General features: G+C 29.9%; 1 protein-coding gene across 2 annotated transcripts in view; it reads left to right on the top strand.

Moving 5' to 3' along the window:
- LOC136075052 (NACHT, LRR and PYD domains-containing protein 3-like) overlaps window positions 1–22,517 on the top strand; it is an 85,877-nt gene that overhangs the window by 51,213 nt on the left and 12,147 nt on the right. For both annotated transcript variants that reach the window (XM_065787284.1, XM_065787285.1), the window contains 3 exons: window positions 2,870–2,944; window positions 12,279–12,395; window positions 18,464–19,813. In XM_065787284.1, the coding sequence (XP_065643356.1) occupies window positions 2,870–2,944; window positions 12,279–12,395; window positions 18,464–19,813 (1,542 nt within the window). The remainder of the gene's footprint in view (window positions 1–2,869; window positions 2,945–12,278; window positions 12,396–18,463; window positions 19,814–22,517) is intronic.

Here is a 22,517-nt window from a genome sequence, read left to right as displayed (position 1 = left end):
TTCTGTTGAGTCTTATCTCTTGCAAAGTTCACCAGACCTAGTTGCCCTTTGTGAGATTAATTTAAGTTCAGCTGTCTCATCTTGCGATCTAAGTGTTGATGGTTATCTTCCTTTAATTCGTAAAGACCCCAATAGTCACATGCTTGGCCTGGGCATTTACATTCGTAAGAACTCACCCTTTTGTCATGATACTAGGTTTGTATCCACAGACTATTCTTTCATGTGCTGGCTCATTGGGTAGAAATCTTTTGTCTTCCTGTCAACAAATGTGGTTCTTACATAACTTCGTGGATTCCAGCTTCTGTATTTAAAGTGATTTCCTGCCTAGACATAGGCAGGAAATCACTTTAAATACAGAAGCTGGAATCCACGAAGTACCGAAAATCCTGCCATAGATTTTATCGTGATTTAGATAAAGGTGGAGAAGTTAAGGCCATTGCTCTTGACATTTCAAAAGCATTTGATAAAGTTTGGCATGCTGTTCTTCTCCATAAGTAAAATTTTCAGCTTGAAAAGGATTTCAAACTGAAAATTTTACTTCTGCTACAGCATGGGGCTTACAGTGGCTGGTGAGCTTTAATACAGATAAAACTTAATTTTTTTCAGCCAAATATTATAGCAATAAGTTAGATCTTCCTATATTTATGACTGGTGATGTACTCGGTGAGCCATCACTCTTCATCTTCTAAGATTTACTTTTACTTAAACCATATATAAAATTTGTTGCAAAATTAGCATCTGCTAAGGTTCCATCTCTTTATCGAGCTCAGCACTTTCTTACTTCGGATTCTATTCTCCAACTCTATAAATCTCAAATCTGGTCTTGTATGAAATACTGTTGCCATAGTCGGGGCGGATCTTCTAATGACGTCCTTTTTCTTTTAGACAAGATGCAAAAACGCATTGTAAACATAGTTGGAACTGCTTTTACGGCCAACCTCCAACCATCATTCCATTGTCGCAATGTTGGTACTCTTTCTCTTTTCTACAAATACTACAATGGGCACTGCTCTACAGAACTGGCGTCTCCTGTGTCATCTACCAAATTTTATTCTCGTGTTACTCGCCATTAAATTAATCCTTTTTCTTTGACTGTTCCTAAGTGCTCTAAAAAAAAAAGCGAATTCTAAAGAGCTAATGTTCCTCGAAAATCAGCTTTTTGGAATTTGCTTCATTTCAAGTCATCTGTCAATCGTTACCTTGCTCTACAATCTTCCACATTTCTCTTCCAGTAAAATCTAACTTTAATTAGTGGTTACTTGCAGCCTTGTTGAAAGCAAAGTCGTTTTAAAAAAAAAAAGGTAGTTGTGTCTTATCATTGGGAGGGTAAATAAAATCAGTTCCATGAACTCGAGATGGAATATTAGTGCTACTTTTGTTAATGACATTGATGAAGGTTTTCCAAATGTGTCTACTAACTTTTGAGATAAGATTAAAAAAAACTGGGAATAATTAAGCTTAACATTAGGCAAGAACTTGTTTTTGCAATAATAAATAAGCAATTGTTCTCAATAGAACTGTTTTTTTTAAAAAAGAAGAAAAAAACGATTGCGATGAAATATAGTAGCTGCACAAAAAGATGAAAACCATTGGTGGAATGATGCATAACTAGGAGTTTATCCGGCAGGTATAAAAAATATTTCTATGCCTGCCTGAACCCAGGAACTTAAAATAGAAACATTTATCAGCAGAAAAAAAAGGCATCAGCGCAAAGACTGTCAGAAAAAAAATCACAAAAGGAATCAATTGTACATTGTACCTAAAGCATTAAACAAATAGTATAATAATTATGATAAACATTTTATTATTACAAATTAATAGCAAAAAACATCTTAAGTTTTCAGAAATTTGAGAAAAAGAGTTTTAAGTGAATATTTATTTTAATGGTAATTCCTGAAAAAAATTCATTTACGTTATTTTGAAATGCTCTGTGATAAGACTGTGAGGTCTTCTTGGGGCACTTTAATAACTAAATTTTATATTTACTTTTTGGGTGAATGTGTTATTCATACTCCTTAAGTACGAATAACACAGAGTTGTGAATAAATAAAGGTTTTAAAAAAATAAGATTAGTTTCTTTGATGTAGTGTAGTTCTCGACTTTGGAGCCTTTGTTAGGTGGATTTAATTGAAAAGAAAGAGAAAAAACTCATCTTGAAGAGTGACACTCACTGTTGTTAGTTTCAATTAAGTTTTTTATTTAACATCATTAAATTATTTTGAATGAATGTGTAACTTGAAATTTCTAAATAAACAAAATTCTATTAAAGTCTCAACAGACTTTCATTCTTCTATTTAGTTTTAACATTATCATATCAGTATTGTTTTATAAGCATACCATTATCAGTATACTATTATTATACCAGTATTGACATACAAGTTCTTTAATTGTTCATTAAATTAAGTAATTGTTTTTTAATTACTTTTTATTTAATTATTAAGTTAAGAATAAAAATAAAAATACAATAGCAAAGAAACATATTTTTTTTTCTTGTAAACTGAAAAAGTTATATATTAAAGTAGATCTCTTATTGAGATATAATATTGAGGTATTGATTTTTTGAAAATTTTCCTCAAAATAATAATTGTATAAATAATTATTAATGATTGGGTTTCTGTGTGTTTTGTTCTATTAAAAAGTTTGATAAAAATGAATTTTAATTATTTCAGTTGTTATTATTACGTTGTATTTTTATTTTTATTATTTTTATTTTTTATTTTTAAATACTTATCAAAAAAATTATTTTTTTTAAACAAAAGTACAGAAAAATAGTACAAACGAAAGATAGAAGTACATAAATTTGCTCCATATAGATTTTAATGTGAAAGTATTTGATTGTTCCGAGTAATAACTTTAGTATATCATTTAGTGACTTTAAATTGTCCAAAAATAGTGAAAAGACTTTCCGCCAAGAAAAAAAAGCAAAAAAAGATGAGAAAAAATGGTAATTATTGTATAGGTTTTATTAAAATTCATTTACTACATTAAAATAATAGTTATTAACATTGGTGTTTCTGTCTGTTTTGTTCATTTAATTGAATAATAATGAAATTTAGTCCGGCTCAGACAGAGTATGTGTCTGCTCAGACCATGTATGAGTCTCAGCCCACAATGTGGTATAACAATTTCAGACAGTGTTTTAATGCATGTAGCTTCTGATAAAGGATTGCAAAAAGTACTGAGCACATTATAGTAGTGCAAGGTCAATTGGCATTACTCCTGGAACAGTTGAAGTAGTGGCATCACTAGAATTATCAACCAACATTTCCACCATTTTACCGTCAACCATACTTTTATCTGTGTTAGGGATTTGATTAGTCCAGATTACTAGGTTTTTTGCATCTTTAATTTTAAGCGTTTAAAATTAAAGATGCAAACAATCTAATAATTTAAAGTCAGCATCTTCAGGATCAGAAACCTGATGTTGATAATTATGGTTTCCCGACACACCAAGTTTGAATTTACCCTCAACATATGCAGAGTAATTTTTAGCATTAAGCTGGGATACATTTAAGCAGAAACTCAACAGTATCTTTGACAATACTGTTCACGAGAGATTAGGTTTGCCTGTCATCACTGCTTAGTTTATTATGTTGCAAAGTCTGTTTATAGACATCCACATCATTATGTGTCTCAGCTCTTAAGAAAAAAATATAAAATAAAAATTTAAATTTTTAAAAGCATTTTTTAAAATAATAAATATTACCCAATAAATGTATGATATACATGAATATGCAGCGTTCAAACAATTAAAGTTTTCTAAATTCCTTAATAATGTCTATATAGTTGCAATATTTTTAAAATTCAGCCTGGTATTTATTCATAAATATATATAAGTTATACACTGAAGGAGTACTGATATTGTTGACTTTAACTCCTTTCCCTATCAATGCTGACATCTCTGTTGAACTTCGTTTAAGATTGCTGACTTATTGATTCCCTGTTCATTAATATGTTTTCCACAATATCCATAAAATCATCTAGAATTTTGTTGTACGTTGATTTCTCAGGTTGATCACGGAATTAAATAAGAATGTATTTTAATACAAAGTTAGCTAATAGTAAAAAAATATAGATTTTAAAATCGTGTTATTTCTATTTTTCGTTAAAATAAACATGTAAAAAGTTCCGGGCTCTTTTAAGTTACAATTTGTAACCAAACATTTTATTTAGAACAAGTTTTTATCGCTTTTTATAAGCCTTTTTTATTTCCTCCCCTTGTAATGGCTGTTGCTCCCTTTTCTTCCCTATCACCATCCGCTCTTGCTGCTGCAGTTGGATTACCAGCCAATAGAATTTTGACCTTCTCCTTCTGAGCTTTTCGCAAAAAAGTTTACTCGCTTTTACTTAAAAAAACTTAAAATTTAATCAGGTTTACTTTAGTAAATCTGATTAAATTTTAAAATATGGGTTATTTTTTGTGTGCATTTAAATATACTGAAAACATTTTTATTACTCTATAAACTATCTTTTTGGTGTTTTATGTATCTCAGAAACTTGGGAAGATGCAAAAATGCCTTTGTCAGAAAATTCTTTGTACAATTTATCATCTTATAAAATAATAAGTCAACCACGTGTTGGAAGCATGAAAGGCGGAGTTGCAATCTATATTCTTGACAAGTTTGTATCTAAAGCAAAAAAGTCTTTATGTAAAGCAAACAAACATATTGAAACTTTGTGTATTAAAATTCTAAATAAAACTGGTAAGCCTTTTTTAATCTCCTTGCTTTATCGACCACCATGCGGTAAGCAAATTAACTTTCATAATAGCCTTAGAGCAATTATATCGCAAATGAGCATTCAGAATAAGCATATTTTTTTCGCTGGTGATTTAAACTTGGATGCTATGTATTATGAAAAGTTTGAAAATACAAAAAACTTTTTTATTTTATTACTTGAATTTAACATTATATCTACCTTTTTTAAGCCAACGCGTATTACAAAACTACTTTGTCCTCAATTGATAATGCTTTATCTAAAAAATTTTTAGATACTCAATTTGAATCTGGTATTTTTATTTCAGATTTCTCTGATCATTTTCCTATCTATCACATTGCACACGGAGTTTAATCTAACGACAACAATAATAAAGTATTTGTTACTAAAAGAAATCTCTGAATTAAAAGCCAAGATAAACTTAAAAAGAAGTTGTACGAAGAACAATGGGAAGATGTTAATTCCACTGCAGACCCCACACAATTTTTTGAATACTATTCAAAATGTTTATGAAAATGTCTGCCCAAAATTAATCAATCAAATAAAAAACAAACAACTTAAAACCCATGGGTGACAAATAATTTGATACAATCATCAAAAAGAAAACAAAAGCTTTATATAAAATTTCTAAAATCAAAAAAGGAAACTGAGGAAAATGCGTACAAATCATATAAAAAGTTTTATCAAAATAACTTATAATAAGCTAAAATAAAGTACTATTCTAACCAACTGGAAGTGAGAAAAAGATACTCTCTTGCTTACCAAAAAAAGTAACTATTAACAACAAAACTATAACAAGTGAAAAAATTATATGTCAAGAATTTAACAAATATTTTGTAAATCTAGGCGCCTCTCTTGCATCTAATATTGTTCAGTCGACTAAAGTGTTCGATGAATACTTGGGGGAGAAACCCGCGACTAGCATATCTAATGAGTAAATAAATATAACTTTAACAAAGCACTATTTGAACTAAAGCGTAACAAGCCATGTGGATATGGCGACATTACTAGTAATGTAGCTATCTATGTTATGGTAATATAAGTAAGCCATTATTTTATTTAATAGCATTTTCATTTGAGAATAGTATTTTTCCTGATGAATTAAAATTAGCCAAAATTCACCCCGTTTTTAAAATTAGTGATTATTCTTCTGTTTCCAACTACCGTCCTATATCACTACTCCTTTTCAAAACAAAAATCGGTTTGGATTTTAGAGATACTGCTCTAATAAACATGCTATTATTGAACTTTCCAATAAAATATCTATGTACTTTGATAAAAGGGAACAAGTACTTGGAGTATTTATCGATCTCTCAAAGGCATTCGATACTGTTGAACACGGAAATTTGCTTTCAAAGTTAAAGCATTATGTCATTAAAGGCCTAATATAAAAGTGGGTTAAAAGTTATATTTTTAATAAAAAACAGTTTCTTTTCCTGGAGGAGTCAGGAGCTCTTGATATTGATTGCAGAGTCCCACAGAGATCGATCTTGGGACCTTTATCAGTTTTAATATATATTAATGATATGAATAAATCTTTTGCTATAAGTGTATATAAATCACGCAAAATGCTTTACTTCAGTCTTGTTCATTGTCATCTCTCTTACGCTAATCTTGTTTGGGCAAACACACACAAAACTAAATTAATAAGATTAAAGAGCCTAAAAAACCACGCATGTAAAGCAGTTAACTATTTAAAAGATTAGAAAACCCTATACAATCTTTGGTCAAATAGCAACCTTAACTATCAGTTGAGCAGAGTAAAATCGTTAGTGTCAAAATTCTCAATTAATAACCGAGGTCCGTCATTATGGAATCAATTAAAAAATAACAGTATAAAAGTTTTGGAAAGCACTTCCTCTTTTAAAAGACAAATGAAATTGCATCTCTCTCAATTTCTGATATATACGTAAGTATGTTTATATATGTGTGTGTAATATGCTTGTATATGTGTTTGTGTATGTGTATATGCATATATGAGGATGTATGTATGAGTTTTTATTCTTCACCTAGTATTTTTCAGAAAAAATATTGTGACCTTTAAATGTTATTGTAAACGGGTTCTATGAAAAGATTGTGGTGACACCAGCCATCCGTATCTTCTTTGAGCCCCTGTCTGTTTTATATATATTCTTTGTGTACCGTAAAAGTTTCATTGCAATTTTCTTTTTTTCTTTTTATATGCGAAGACAAAAAAAAAAAAAAAGAAAATGCAGTAACGTTTTTCTATATATTTAAATGTAAAAGTACTTAATTAAAAAAGATTTACATAACGAAGCAGCTAAATTTACCTAACTCTGATTACATATTTATCTTTATATTTGATTAAATGTGTTTTCTTATATAAGAATAATTATATATCAACGTAACACATTTGTGCTATGTCGATAGAGTAATATTACTTACTACTTTTTTAATGCTCTTTTGAATAAAAAATTTTTTCTACTTTATAACTTTTATAAAATTTAAAATCTCAAAGTTTTAACTTTTTTATAAACATTACTTTTAACAACATTTGCTTTTTTAATGAAATTTTATAATCATTAAGTTAATAAAACTAATAATCAAATTCAGAAATTTTCAGGCGACTAAACACAAACATGTATATGTGTAGTGAAGTATGAGTGGATGAGCACTATGCCTGAAAAGCGAACAAAATATACCATTTTAAAAAGTGACTTGAATGGATAGTAATCATAGTAAGATGAACAAAAAAAGTATTTTAACAATTAAGTTACTATAGAATTATTTTAATGAGTTTTTTTTTTGCAGTGTCTTTAAATGTTTATAAAATAAGGCAATTTGCTAGACCCTTGGATCAGCAGTCTATAATGATCAGTATCCAAACTGTAGACTAAATATACATTATAAACATTATTTTTTACTTAAGTGAATTGGTATACTGTAATATAATATATATTATAAATAAATATATTTGATCATTATGCATTCCGAGTAAATTATAATTTTGTTTTCCATTTAGCAAACTAAAAGAAATTTTCTATTGCATTATATTTTCTATTGAAGTATATTTTTATATAAATATACTTAACGGTTTCTGGACTTGGTGATCTGACTATTGATCTAAGCATTTAAAGGAACTGCTGGTATAAGTAAGTCATGGTGGACAGGTAGGGTTGTTCGCGTTCTTCTGTTCATGAGAAGTTGGGACGAAGAGTAGTCCATACCAGTCAGAGGCATGTTGAGGTATTCTAGAAGACCAAGTTCAGTGTCATTTTTTTAGTATTTTCTTCATAATTTTTACGCCCATTTCACTGAGACCATTTGATTAAGGTAGTTCTGACTTGAAGGAGTGAAGTTGAAACCATATTCGTTTGAGAAGTTAAGGAACTCTGCACTATTGTAGGGGTTGTTATCGGCAATGAGATTTGAAGGTATTCCATGACAAGTAAAAATGGTTTTCATGAATTTGATTACAGAGAATGCCGTTCTGTCAGGAATGACACTGTTCTCTATAAATTTTGAAAAGTAGTCTATAACAATTACAAAGATTTTTCCATGCAACTCATATATGTCTGATCCTACTTTACTCCAAGGTAATTCAGAATGTCGTGTTGAATGATTTTTTCCTTTATGTTGTTATATCGGTATTTAAAGCATTTTTGGCAATTAAGTATTAGTTTATCAATGTAGCTTGTAAGTCCTGCCCAATAAACAGCGTTTCAAGCTCTAGCTTTCGTCTTTTTGGTGCCAAGGTGTGATAAGTGAAGCTGTCTTAATATAAGGGGTCTTATAGCAGTTGGTATGTTAATTTTATTTTATTTTAGAAATATTCTTTCTGCTATGTGAAGGTTGCTTCTGATGTTCCAATATTTCTTTTTTTCACCGCAAAGCATTTGTCGGTTTTCGCGGCCAACCATAAATTATATAGTTTGTTATTTGAGAGAGCACAGGATTAAGTTTAGTGTCATGCTGCAGTTGCTTTAATCTATTTGTTGATAACGGTAAATTTTGAACTAAAGTGTGGACTATAACGTTGCCGTCTTCATTTAGGCTATCATCTTCGTCAAAAATGTTGAGGTATGCACGCGATAAAGAGTCAGTAATGTGTAGATCTTTTTCTAGAACATATTTTTGGAGTCTTATCAGAAGTCTTTGTATGCGAGGTGGTGCTTCTGACAGCGGTTTTTGCAAAATATATTCAAGAGGTTTGTAATCACTTTCTATGGAGACCTGTCAGCCATAGGTATATTGGTTGAAACATTCACAAGCAAAAACTAATGCTAAAAGTTTTTTCTCTATCTGGGCATATCTCTTTTCTGCTATGGTTAAACTACGAGAATTATAGCTGATCGGGTGACCTTCTTGCATAAATAGGCTTCTAATCCATGTGAAGATGCGTCTACCTGAATCTGGACATCCTTTGATGTTTCAAAGAACGAGAGTGATGGAGAAGATGAAAGAACCTGTTTAATTTTTTTCATAGAACTGGTATGTTCATGATTCCATGACCAGAGTATGCTTTTTTTAAGCAGCTGGCGAAGGGGAGCTGTTTTCTCTGAGATATTTGGGATGAGTTGTCGCAGACAGTTTACCATTCCTAAGAGCCGTTGCAAATCTGCTTGACATACAGGCAATGGGTATGCAGGTATGGCTTTAGTTTTTTCAGGATCAACTCTTATGCCTTCATGGCTGATTATGTTGCCGAGATTCTTGACCTCAGATACTCGATATTGTATTTATTTTAGATTGAATCTAATGTTTCTCTCACGAGCTCGTTGTAGAATTCGTTGTAAAATTGAATCATGCTCTGCATCTTTTTTCGCTGCAATTATCTAGTCATTGTGGATAGCCAGAACATTAAGGATATCACTAAAGTTAAGTTCAATCATCTCCTGTGCAGCATCCAATGCGCTTGATATGCCAAATGGCATGTGGCTGAATTTGTAACCTCCATAAGGAGTGTTAAATGTGCATAGCTCTGAGGAAGGTTCATCTAGTTTTTTATGGCTATAGTAATTAGCCATGTCAGTGAAAACTATGTCGTCGCAAAGTTAGCTAGAGATTTCTTCTGTAGATGGAGTGGTCTTGTATTGTCTTAAAATGGACTTGTTTAGTTCTTTCGGATAAATACATAATCTAAAGTATCCATCTTTTTTCTCTATGATGATTATTGAGTGTACCCAAGGTGCCAAATTTATGAGATAACTGTTGCTTTTACTAAACGGTTAAGTGTGCTTTTAAATTTAGGAAGGATGGTCATTGGTACTATCGTTGGTGCATGAACGACTGGGATTGCATTTTTAGCAACTGCAATATGATAATAAAAGGCCAGTAAAAACGTCACCACAATGTTTTAAAATGTTAGCTTTACCAATTTCAATATCATTAATGTTTAGTATTTCAAGAGAATTGGAGGAACTTAGACCGAGAATTGATTTTACACCAAAAAGAGATACAACACTGATGGCACAATCGTAAAATGTCGTTCTTATTGACAGTCAGATTCCAAGTTCCTTGTACAGGAACATTGTTTCCACCATATGAGTTTAGTCTAGTTATTGTTTTTTATGAGAGGAGGCTTTCCAGGAATAGAGTTGTAGACGTTGTATGGAATGACGTTACATTGGGCTTCAGTATCTAATTTAAATGTTATATTTTTGTTGTCGACTGTAATAATATATAACTCTGCAACGTTGAGGTTGAATTCCTTTTGATCAACTTGGTCAACATGTTTAGTATTAAGCGATTAGTTTTGGATTTGCATACTTTAGCAAAATAGTTTATTTTTCCACATGCTATGCACTCTAGGCCATATGCTGGGCAAAACGAGGAAGTATGTTGTGATCCACAGTAATAGCAAGATTTTTGTAAAGGTCTATCAATCTTTAGGGAGCTAAATCTAGTTCTGTTTCCATGTTTGTTTAAAAGATTTGCTTGGATTGTATTTTCGAGAGCTTTTAATTGTGTTTTTGATGTTTCAAATGCTCTCATAAAACTGATTGTTTTTTCTAGAATGAGCTCAGTGTCTCAAAGTAGTCGTTCTTTGGCAGCTTTAAAGTTGATACCACAGACTATTCTGTCACGTATTAGGCTTTCTTCGAGGGTTCCGAATCGCATGTTTTAGCTTTACTTCGTAAATCAATCAAGAAGTCAGTAAATAATCTGCTGTCTTGCATACATGTATTGAATAAATAACGTTCATAAGTTATGTTTTTTTCATGCTAAAATAGCATTGAAGCTTTTGAACTAGAGGTGTTAATTTAACGTTTTCTTCTTAGAACGACTTCGCCAATCATATGAAGGAAAATGGCACATTGAATATCTTCATTTTTGTCATTGACTGCAAAAGCTATTTTATAAAGATTCCATCTCTGCTTCCATTTTCGTCAGTTTTCTGAAACATTGCCATTTAAATTCATGGTCTCTAATGGTCTCAGTTGTTCCATTTTATTTTAAACACAGGTTTACTTCCAGTACCATGTAATATTCTGAGGATAATGGTAGATTAAGAATTGAATACAATATAAAGTTCAAGGCGTGCAGACCGTCATATTTATTTCAAATAATAATAATAACATGAGGCCTGTGTCTATTATGCCGAACATGGATATTGAAATATCTTGTGAGAAATTATTTAATATATGCTTTATGGAGAAATAACGTATAACTTCTTCTCGATTGAATTTTTTAGACAAACAAATTGATGTTGTGTGTTAAGTGTTTATATGATCAGTAACTTTAGTGTTATCACTGAGAACACTGTACAGTATTTTATATTTGTTTTGCTTTTTTTTTAAGAGTTTTAACTTACGATTGCTAGCTTGGGTTAAACTCAGAGTTATGTTTTGAATATATCAAAATTTATACGCAAATACCATTTGTTTTCTTAGTTTTGTGGACATGATTTATATTTTTGTATTCCTCTAAGCATTTTGTAGTTATTAATGCCAGAGTCTCAGACAAAACACAAATATTCATACCTAGTAAAATAAAAGGTGAGCTGAAACAGTAACTTAGACTTCTCAAACTATGTAATAGAAAAAAATAGATACCACCATAAACATGACATATATTTGTTAGTATTGATAACAGGAAGTACACTTTTTTTAGCTTATAGAAAAGCAATTCATACAAGGCAGCAGAACATGCAACAGATGATACTGGTTTGCATGTTACCAGTAATCATGAAGGTCATACGCCTGACCTGACCTTTGAAAAATTAAATTAAAATTATAATCCCTCAAAATTTTTTACATATACTTATAGTTAGTGAGAGGAGTGTTCTGAATACCCTAATAAAAAATGATCAATAATAAAGTATTCTGGATAACATAATGAATTAATAATGACGTTTTTTAGGCTAGAATGTTGAGGCCAATTATTATATAATTTTTTAAGTATTTTCAACAACAAAATATATGAAACTAAAAGCAAACAACACTAAACTTAACAATAACTAACAACATCTATAAATGTTTTTCAGCATTAAAGTTGCAGCACACATAAAAATCAAAGTTACATTTTTATTTTTAAATTTTTTTGAAAAAACTTTAATAAAACTTTATGTTTTTAATACAAATTTTGAAATTTTTTTTTAGAATCTTCTTATTTAAAAACAAAAGCCCTTTTCTTAGCAGTCTTGGTTTGTATATTGGCTATATGCTTTCTTTGCTCAAACTCCATTTACTCATATTTTTTGAAAAACTCAAAATCAGGTTATTTTGTTTAATTTTTTTTTCTTCATTTTAGGACTGCTTTGTTTTTTAGTTAGAAGAAATTTAGATTATTACAATAAATAATACTTGTGTATTTGATTAGTATTTTTATCAAGACATCGTTTCTAGAATTTGCTCAAACAAGAGCCCCGAGGTAAGTCAAAGTATATTTCAACTAGCTTTTGCCTAAAAAAACGAATTCTCTTAAAAATGGAACGGGTAATACTTGTATACATGTTACCAATGGTAGGGTGATTTTGATGATCTTGAACCTGAAATGACCTGACCTGGAATTTGAGTTAGTTATTCCTAAGATGATAATATTTTGCAAAACATCATGTAATCATTCAGCAAGCAAAAGCAAATAAAATATGTTGTTTTTTTTTTAAAAAAATCTGAAAGACTAATAAAAATAATTGAAATGGTTGGATGATTTAGCTTATTATATTACAAGAAAAATGCTCTCCCAACTTCCCCTTCTTCCGCCTCCTCCTCGCTCCCCTTATCAAAAATAAAACAAAAAACTTAACTATCTATCTGTCTTTTAATAATGATCTCATTTAAAGAAAGAAAGTTGAGAAAATTTCAAACTCTTATATTTGCTTTAATGATTAGACCACACATGAGGTCAGAAATGTATGAAAAAAGAGCAGAATTTTAGACAAGCATGTTAATCAGATTTTGTTTATTAAACAACACAAACCTTAATTAGAAAATTTTTTCTCTCACATTGATTATATGATTATAAAAATCACAGATTATTATCATATATGTTATTCTTCTGAGCTAGATCCCCACCACATCCCTGGTAGTACCGTGCTCAACTTGTTTCTCGGCGCAGCGGCCTTGTTTGTCAAGGTTCATGTTTTGGAGTTATAGAGTTGAGAGAGAGTTATAACCACAATTACTAAGTAGCCTGCTCATCTGTAGTGGCCTTCTCGGCCTTGAGGAGGTGAATAACAAAAAAAAAATAAAAAAAACACAAACTTTGATTAGAAAAACTTTATTATAATTATAAAAACTACAGATTCTTATCATATATGTTATACACAATTATCACAAATTGATAGCAGACTTATATGTTTACATTTTTCTGTATTCAGAAACTTTCTGTATTTTGTTACTCTGAAACACGATATGATAAAGATTGAAACATAGGTTTATGACTGAACTTTTTTCCTTTTTATTTTTCAATTATTATTTCAATCAAGCAGTCTTATTTAAAAATGACTAAAAGTTTCTCAAGAAGACAAATAAAACAACAATCTTTTGAACTCTTATTTATAAATTTTAAGAAAATCTGCAGAAATTGAACAGTTGTTAAAAGCTTATCTTACCTCTGTGAATGTGAATATGAAACTGATTGTGCTATAAATTAAGAGTTATCATTAAATCTAAATTCTAAAAAAAAATTCTAAAAAAAATCCTTATTTCTCGCTTTAGCTATATTTTATTTTATATCAGTTTTTTTGATTGATTAGCAATTAGGTATCGATGGCAACATTAAACTTTGTATGGTTTTGTTGTTTTTATAAGATTTGACATCAAAACGTCAAAAAAAGTTTTTTTTAAGCCCTAAACTCTGTGGAAATAATATAAGGTTTGCTGCTGTAGTACCAATGTCAAAACATAAAAGTAAAAATTTGAGGGATACTTAAGAATTTAAAGCTCCATGTACACGTGTTTAGATTTCAGCCTTTGAAAAAATCTTTAAATTTTTTTTTTTTTTGTCTGCATGATTCTTTAGTTGTTAACATGAGTATTTGTTTTTGAATTTTTTGAATCAAAAGAAAACTTTGCTGCGCTAGTTTATCTCACATAATAATTACTAACAAAATAAAAATTAACTATGAACAGAAGGTATTGTTAGGTGACATACAAGAATTTATATTCAGCAAAAACCTCAAGCTCCAAAAACTTAAAATTACATCAGATATTGAAGGCAACCTCAAGTCTGACACTCAGGCTCAGGGAAGAGAGTATGAAAAGCATGCATTACAAGTCATTGTTTTGTGTGAGGTTAAAATCTAAAATCTAAAATGGGTTTCTTACCAAAACTACAACAATGCTGGTGTTTGTGTTGCGTATAAACCAAGTCAATAACAGCGTATTTTTAGTCCGCAAAGCAAATGCTTTCAAACAAGAGCCTGAAAAAGTATGAGTTTTATAAATACAATTAGGTATTAGTGCGAAGCATTGCAAAACCTAGCATTATTGCAAACTGGGATATGTGTGAATAGGCATAAGTTTGCCAAAAGTATTTGAAAATATTGGCACAAATGCAAACTCGCACAAAGTGCAAACTGAAGTAGGAAGCAGTTGCAAAAATTGGCACAAGTGCAAACTGGCATCAATGCAAAGCAGTTACAAAAACTGGCGTAGGAGCAAACTGATACAAGTGCAAATTGGCATGATTTGCCAAATAAAGTTACAAGTATTAACATAAGTAGGTATTGGCATTTTGCACTTATGCCAGTTCACAATTAGAGTGACAATTTTTTTGACTCACTTATGCCAGTGCGCATTTTTTCAAATTCGCACTTATACAAGTTTTTGCAACTGCTTTGCGCATATGCCAGTTTCCACTTAGGCCAAGTTGCGTTTATGCCAGCTTCCATTAGGCAAAGTCACACTTATGCCAATGTTTGCAGACTCTTATGGCGCACTTATGTCAGTTCGCCTTATTTCTGGTTTGCATTTATGCCCGTTTTTGTAACTGCTTTGCAATCATGCTAGTTTGCACTTATAACAATTTGCACTTATTCCAATGTTTGCAAATTTCTTTGGCGCACCTATGCCAGTTTGCTGTTTTGCCAATTTTTTCAACTGCTTCGCAAATATATCAGTTCCCACTTATGCAAGTTCTCACTTCCTCCCGTTTGCATATACGCAAGTTAGCATGTATAAAATTTACGCTTATTCAGTGACCCCTTCAAAAGAATATAGGTATAAAAAGGACATAAAACTTTTTTTTTGAAGTATTCAATAGGAGAATAGTACAGTTTTTTGGTAATGAAATAAAAAGAAAAGAAAGAAACTGAATTGGCATGTAAATTTTATTGCTATTTGGTTTAAAACCTTTAACTATTTTAATAAATGTATTATGTGTGAAAATACATTATTTTATTAGAAGCATTTTTTGTTTTGTGTTAAGGAATTACATAAAATTAGGCAGGCCAATTTTTCATTGTACATGAATAATAACTAATTTGGATACTTGTCAAAGTACATGATATCATTTATCAATTTTATATTAAATTTCAAAGAAGTTAAAGTTCTTTTTCTGGTACAATCAACTGAAAATTGCTTTTTGCAAGTCTTTTTTAAATAGAATATATATAAAGCATTTTTGGTTTTATATTAAAGTTTTTAGATTCTTGTTACTTAACTTCGGCCTTTTAATACGTTGTTCATGTCTGTAAGTTTTGTTTCTGCTTTGATTTGATTTTTTGATCAATGATTATAAATCAATTAATTGATAAAGCTTACAATGTATTAGTGTTAGAGTTGTTAGTCCTTGGCCTTGGCCTTGTCCTTGTCCTTGCTTAAGGCCGTAAATTCAGGCCTTGGCATTGGTCTTGGCCTTGAAACTATTGGCCTTGGCCTTAAAACTGTTGGCCTTGGCTTTGAAAATTTTGGCCTTAGCCTTAATTGTTTTGGCCTTGGCCTTAGAAAAAATATATATTTTCTCAATGATTTTGTTAAATTCTGCGCATGACCTTGGTCTATTTTTAAAAAATGTGGTTTTATTGTCACAGCACTTGCAACTTACAGTTTCGTAAAAACAGACAAACATTGAAATCTTTAATCTTGAAAATGTTTGCGAAGGCCTTGGCCTTAAAAATGTTAATCTTAGCCTTGACCTTAAAATTCTTGGCCTTGATCCTGGCTTTGGCCTTGTAATTTTTGGCCTTGGTCTTGGCTTGGCCTTACAATGTGCGGCCTTGGCCTTGCTCCTTTTGGCCTTGGTAACAACTCTGATTAGCGTTAGTTATATTTGTATAAAAATATTTTTATCCTTAAAAATATAGTTATGTTTTCGAAATATTCTTGGATTAATAAAACTTTGAGTGCTTACCCAGTGTTATTGAGGTTTATTATTGCAGAATTGCGTGCTTTACTGTCCCTATCACACTTTGAAACTGACCATGCTAAAAATTTTAAATGCAATTAAAAAATTTTAGTGAGCACTAAATAGGGGACAACTAGATTAAGATTATTACTCTCAACATATCTATCCTCTATCATGTTTTGTTACTTATCTACATTAATGATCTTCCTGACAACTTTACACCTTAAGTGGCTCTATTAGCTGATAATACTTCTATTTGATAATAAAGTGATCCCAAACCACCGAGACATAGCGTGTTCATATTAAAGAGGTTGATAGGTTAAATTTTTTTGATTAAAACAAAGGAATAAATACATAGGGGAGAGTGTGTATGAAAGAGCCAGTTTTAAAATGGCGTGTAAAAAGTCAATTGTAATAACATTTTTTTCTTTTTTTTTATATTCAATAATTACATTATTGGGTAATACTTTGAAACTAAAATAAATCGGATAACAATGCTAATAATCTATTATGCACCTGTTTTTAAAAAAGAAAGAAAACAGCTCTTTCATAACATTGTGTCAATGAAATAGCCACATCTGTGCCAAGAAAAAGCCGTAACTTTTTTCGAACGACTATCAGCCGTAACTTTTTTTTGAACACTATCAAGTCTTTTAAAAATATTAAACTGTTAAATAGACTTCTAAAAATCAGATTGTACTTAAAGTTTTATAACTCTATGATAATCAATGATAAAACAAATGATAAAACAGCTTTAATAATAGTTTTACAAATTATTCAAAATCAAAAAATTAAATGAGAATGAGAATAATGAAATAACCTAACAAGAAAAATACATAATAATATAATAAATACATAATAGAATATAATAACATGAATTGAACAATACAAAAAAAGTTTTAAAAAATTATTTAAACTTAAAAAAAAAATTACTTTTTCAGAACTTTGACTTAAAAATTTTATTAAATATCATTTTAAATTCTAACGGAGCTATCTTTTACAACTTTAGGAAAAGTAATGACTTTAAAATTAACTAATTTTGATAGAATAAGCTCAATAAAGCATTACGAAAAATATATGAAGTCGTTAAAGCGCAAAACGATTATTTAGTATAAAAAAAGGTAAACAAATAAGTCGGCTTATTAATAGCATAAACAGTCGGCTCTTTTAAAAATTGTTAGAAATAATGGTATTGGCTCCTTCAAAACCTGGCTCTTTCATACACACTCTCACCTACTAAGGAAAACCAAATTTTTTATTTTAGTCAAAGCTTGTTTTCTCCCTTTTGTTGTAGACCAAAAAGTCAGCATAATATACGCAGAAATCTACAGACTTGATAATTTATTCAAGCCCATTTTTTTCCAAAGTACATGACATTGACTTTTTTGTTTGTTTACATAATTGATCTCTCACGCTAACAAAAAAATGATGTCATGTATTGAAACTCTAAGGTATGAAACACGCTTGAATAAGTTATTAATTCTGTAGATTGCGGCATATATTATGCTGACTTTGAGGCCTACAATAAAACAGAGAGAGCGAGCTTTGACTAAAAAAAAAAATTTTTTCGTGGTATTCACTTATTTTGTTTTAATCAAAAAAATTTAGCCCAAACTTTTTTTATCATTCTCTTTATCATAAACACAACATGGCTAAACAGAATAACAAAACAAGAAGTTTTTCTGAATAGATAAGAAACATTTTATATAGAAATCAGTATGATTTCTATATAAAATGTTTCTTATAAGTAATTTATATTTCAATAAATAAAAGTTTTCGCATCAACCAACTAAAAATATTTTATTTATCAGAAGTTTTATGTTAAGTTATTATTTTTCATTTTATGTTTATATAAAATTATAGTATAACTGTTATAATGATCATCATTGCCATGATCATGATAACCATCTTGATGGTTATGATAAAAAAAACGAATCTTATGATTTTAAAAAGGAAAATTGTGATGATAACTTAACTAGATGTTGTTTTATTTTAGATTTATCAAGATTGTCTGCTGAACTAAAAATGTTATATCAAAAAGAATATAAGATAATTAGTGAACTTCAACCGCTATCAAAATCATCTGCGTATGTTAATCTAACACATAAATTTGTTGATCTATGCATTGTTGATGCAGTGAATACTCAAAAGGATGCGGTTTTCAGTGGTGAAAGAGAGAACTTTCTTAAAAAGCAAATGAGTTATACGCCAATTTCATACAGTGAAATATTTACCAAAGAAAGATCTCTAATATTAATATCTGGAATTGCTGGTATTGGTAAAACATGGTTGCTTAGAAAATGTTTGCTTGATTGGTCAAATGGTTTAATTTGGAAAAATGTTGAATTTGTTTTTTATTTGGAATGCAGGAGACTTAATCAGTATCCAAATATTTCTAATATTAATGAATTACTAAATGTTTTCTACAAAGATACTGTTAATGACTTTAACATTAGTAGTCATAATGCACTGTTTATAATTGATGGATTAGATGAGTTTAAATATTTCAATGAGTTATTAAATCCAAGTTTGACCTGTAACTATCCAATTGTAAATGCTTTAAAAGAAATTCGAAAATACAAACATGTAATTGCTGGTAGAATTTATGCAATAGATCAATACCAAAGTATATATACAGAATATATTGATAAGTTAACTATTCAAATTATGGGGTTTAATGAAAATGGAATAAATTATTATATAGAAAATCATGTTATGAATGAAAAAAAAGAAGTTGTAAAAGAAGTTTTAAAGGAGTCTCCTATTGCAAAAGCCATGGCATCTGTTCCGTTTTATTTATCTTTTATGTGTAAAGTTATAAGTGATTCAAAAAAAATAGATTCAAATTCTTTCTTAACAATGACAGATTTGTATGCAAGTATTTTTTCATACTTTATGCAAAAACGCATCATTAAAAGCAATAAATTGGTATACAAGATAATGGAAGGCAGTTCTAATAAAGTATTTATTTTAAATATTTGTAAAATTGCATATAAAATGTTTGTTAACAATAAAATAGTTTTTTCCAAAAAAGAAATTCAAGATTTTATAAGTGACTTCGATAAAAATGAAGAAAATTTTTTTGGATTTGTAGAAAAGGTTGAAATAGATCTAGGTAGTTATTATCAGTTTGCACATTTGACAATAATGGAGTTTTGTGCATCTGTATATGCATATAATTATTTAAGTAGTAATGAGATTATGGCTAATGAGATGCTGAAGAGTTGTTTACCGATGATTTGTGGATTAGCCAATAAAAACCAAAATACTTTTTTAAAGTTTCTTGTTAACCTGAATGCATCAAAAAAATCATATGATGAATCTGCAATTTTGTATTCTATTTTGGGTAAGTTCTAAAACTTTCTTGCATCTATTGCGTTTATTTTAGATAATTATTCAGGTGTTCATTAAGATATAAAATTTAAGGAACTTTTATAAATGCCTGAAGGTGGTTTTGGTTATTTTTATGGTAATATGGTTTTGGTTATTTTTAGATAAGATTTTTTTTTGTGTGTGTATGTTTTACTTTTCTTAATTTAGAGTCGATTTAAAGATTTTTATTTAGGAAACAAAACATACTTAATAATTGACAAACTATTTGCGTAGTATACATATATGAGTTATGTATATATATCCTTCAAAAGCTTTCTTAAAGTATGAAGCAAAACATGAACAATTTTTTTTTTTTTTGTGAACAAAATATCTTTTTTATTATCATACAGGGCTTGCGATGAATAAAATTGTCAAGCGTGTTATATCGCGCTCGTGAAATTAAAATATTTCACGAGCGCGATATAAATAGTTTTCATTGAGCGTGATTATGTGCGCTCGAGATAACGTCGGCGAGCGCGATCATGAAAATTGCTGAAGGCGATGCTCATAAAAAGCCTTTTATTTTTTAAATCTTTTTTTATTTGTTCTTTCCTCAAAAAATGTTTGAATTAGTATCACACTCATGAAACTATTTCAACGAAGTAGATTTTTATACTTCAAAACTTCTTGTATATAGTCAGATCGCGATTTTATTTTTAACTATTTGTTATAAAAAAAATAATATCAAACAAAAACGCAACTTCTTATTGTTAAGTTTATTGACACCATTTTTGTTTACACGTTTTATCGGCACCGTATTTATGTGCCAATATTCTTAATGTTTTATGTTAGCCACAAGGCATGTAGTTTTTATATAATAAAATATATAATACAAGTGATATTGAATCATTAATTATTTCCTCCATCATGGACAATACGAAGATATCAACAGGTTATGGGCCCAGCAACCAATGGCAAAACCTCATTTTCGATGGAGATGCGAGACATTTTGAAATTTGGGAAACAAAATTCTTAGGATATATGAAGCTAAAAAACTTGAAAGATATTTTAATTGGAAGTAACGAAATTGACGAGGACGAAAATGAAGTGGCGTTTGCTGAACTTATTTAATTTTTGGATGAAAGATCCATAGCTTTAGTAATAAGAGACGCCCGCGATAAAGGTAGAGAAGCTTTTAAAATTCTAAAAGATCACTACGCTGGTACAAGTAAACCACGAATTATAACTTTATATAACCAATTAACAAGTTTGAAGAAACTTATCAACGAGTCTATAACAGATTACATTATTAGAGCAGAAAAATCAGCTACGACGTTAAATACCGCTGGTGAAAATGTAAGTGATGCTTTACTTATTGCTATGGTACTAAAAGGATTACCTGATGAATATAGGGCTTTTGTCGCTATCGTAAATCAATCAGAAAGTAGTGATAACTTTCAAAAATTTAAACAAGCTCTACGAAATTTTGAAGAGACAGAAAGCACACGTACAAATCAAAATGAACATTCAGACAACAAGATAATGAAATTCAAAACTAGTGGGGGTAATATAAAGAATGTTTTGACTTGCTATACTTGTGGAATGATAGGTCACAAATCAACTGAATGTCAAACAAAAACTAAAACCAAGATGTGGTGTAGTTATTGCAAATCAAATACTCACAATGATAAATCATGCAGAAAACAAAGCAAAGACAAAGCTAAAACTGTTAAAAATGAGCAAAAGCATACCTATGCATTTAAAAAAAATGAAGAACAATTTAAGGATACTTAAAACAAAACATTTCTTGTAGACTGTGGTGCAACAACCCACATAGTAAATAATGACGATCATTTTACGTATATTGATGAGTCTTTTAACCCTGAGAAACACTATATAGAACTAGCTGATGGTACAAAATCAAATAACACAGCTAAAAAGAGAGGTACAGTTGAAACACTTTTGCGTACAAACAATAATGAACTTGTAACTGTAACTCTAGAAAACACTTTATATATTCCAACTTACCCATAATGCATTTTTTCTGTACAAGCAGCTGCTGCTAAAGGTGCCAGAGTTAATTTTAATAAATATAGTGCAGAACTAATTTCTAAAGAAGGAACAGTGTTTCCTATCCATCTATATGGTCGACTATACTATCTCTACAAAAGCTCATTAAATGAAACACGTGCTAAAAGTTTAGAAATGTGGCACAAAATATTGGGTCACTTTAACAGCAATGGCATTATGAAATTAGAATGTGTAGCACAAGGAATGATAATTAACAATACTACTAAATTCAATTGCGAAACATGTATCTTATCTAAAAATATAAACACTTATAACAGCAACCTGACTCTAGGGCAACTTACCCATTCCAACTAGTACACACCGACTTAGCAGGACCTTAAGAACCGGTAGCTTTAGACGGATTTAAATACGTTATAAATTTTGTTGATGATTACTCGAGTTGTTTGTTTACATATTTTCTTCAACAAAAGAGTGATGCTGTAAAAGCTGCTGAGAAGTTTCAAGCAGATATTGCTCCATATGGAAAGGTTAAAACTTTTAGTTTTTACAATGACATTTCTCCATCTGGAAGTGTAAAATGTATTCGAAGTGATAATGGTGGTGAATATTTATCAAAAGAATTCAAAGAACTACTTTTAAAGCATACCATTAAGCATAAATTTACATCACCTTATTCTCCACACCAAAATGGAACCGCTAAAAGAAAT

Source organism: Hydra vulgaris, chromosome 01, assembly GCF_038396675.1.
Source record: "Hydra vulgaris chromosome 01, alternate assembly HydraT2T_AEP".
In the NCBI taxonomy this organism is placed as follows: Eukaryota; Metazoa; Cnidaria; class Hydrozoa; order Anthoathecata; family Hydridae; genus Hydra; species Hydra vulgaris.
Note: the sequence above shows the minus strand (reverse complement) of the source record. Positions and strands in the feature narration are given on the sequence as shown.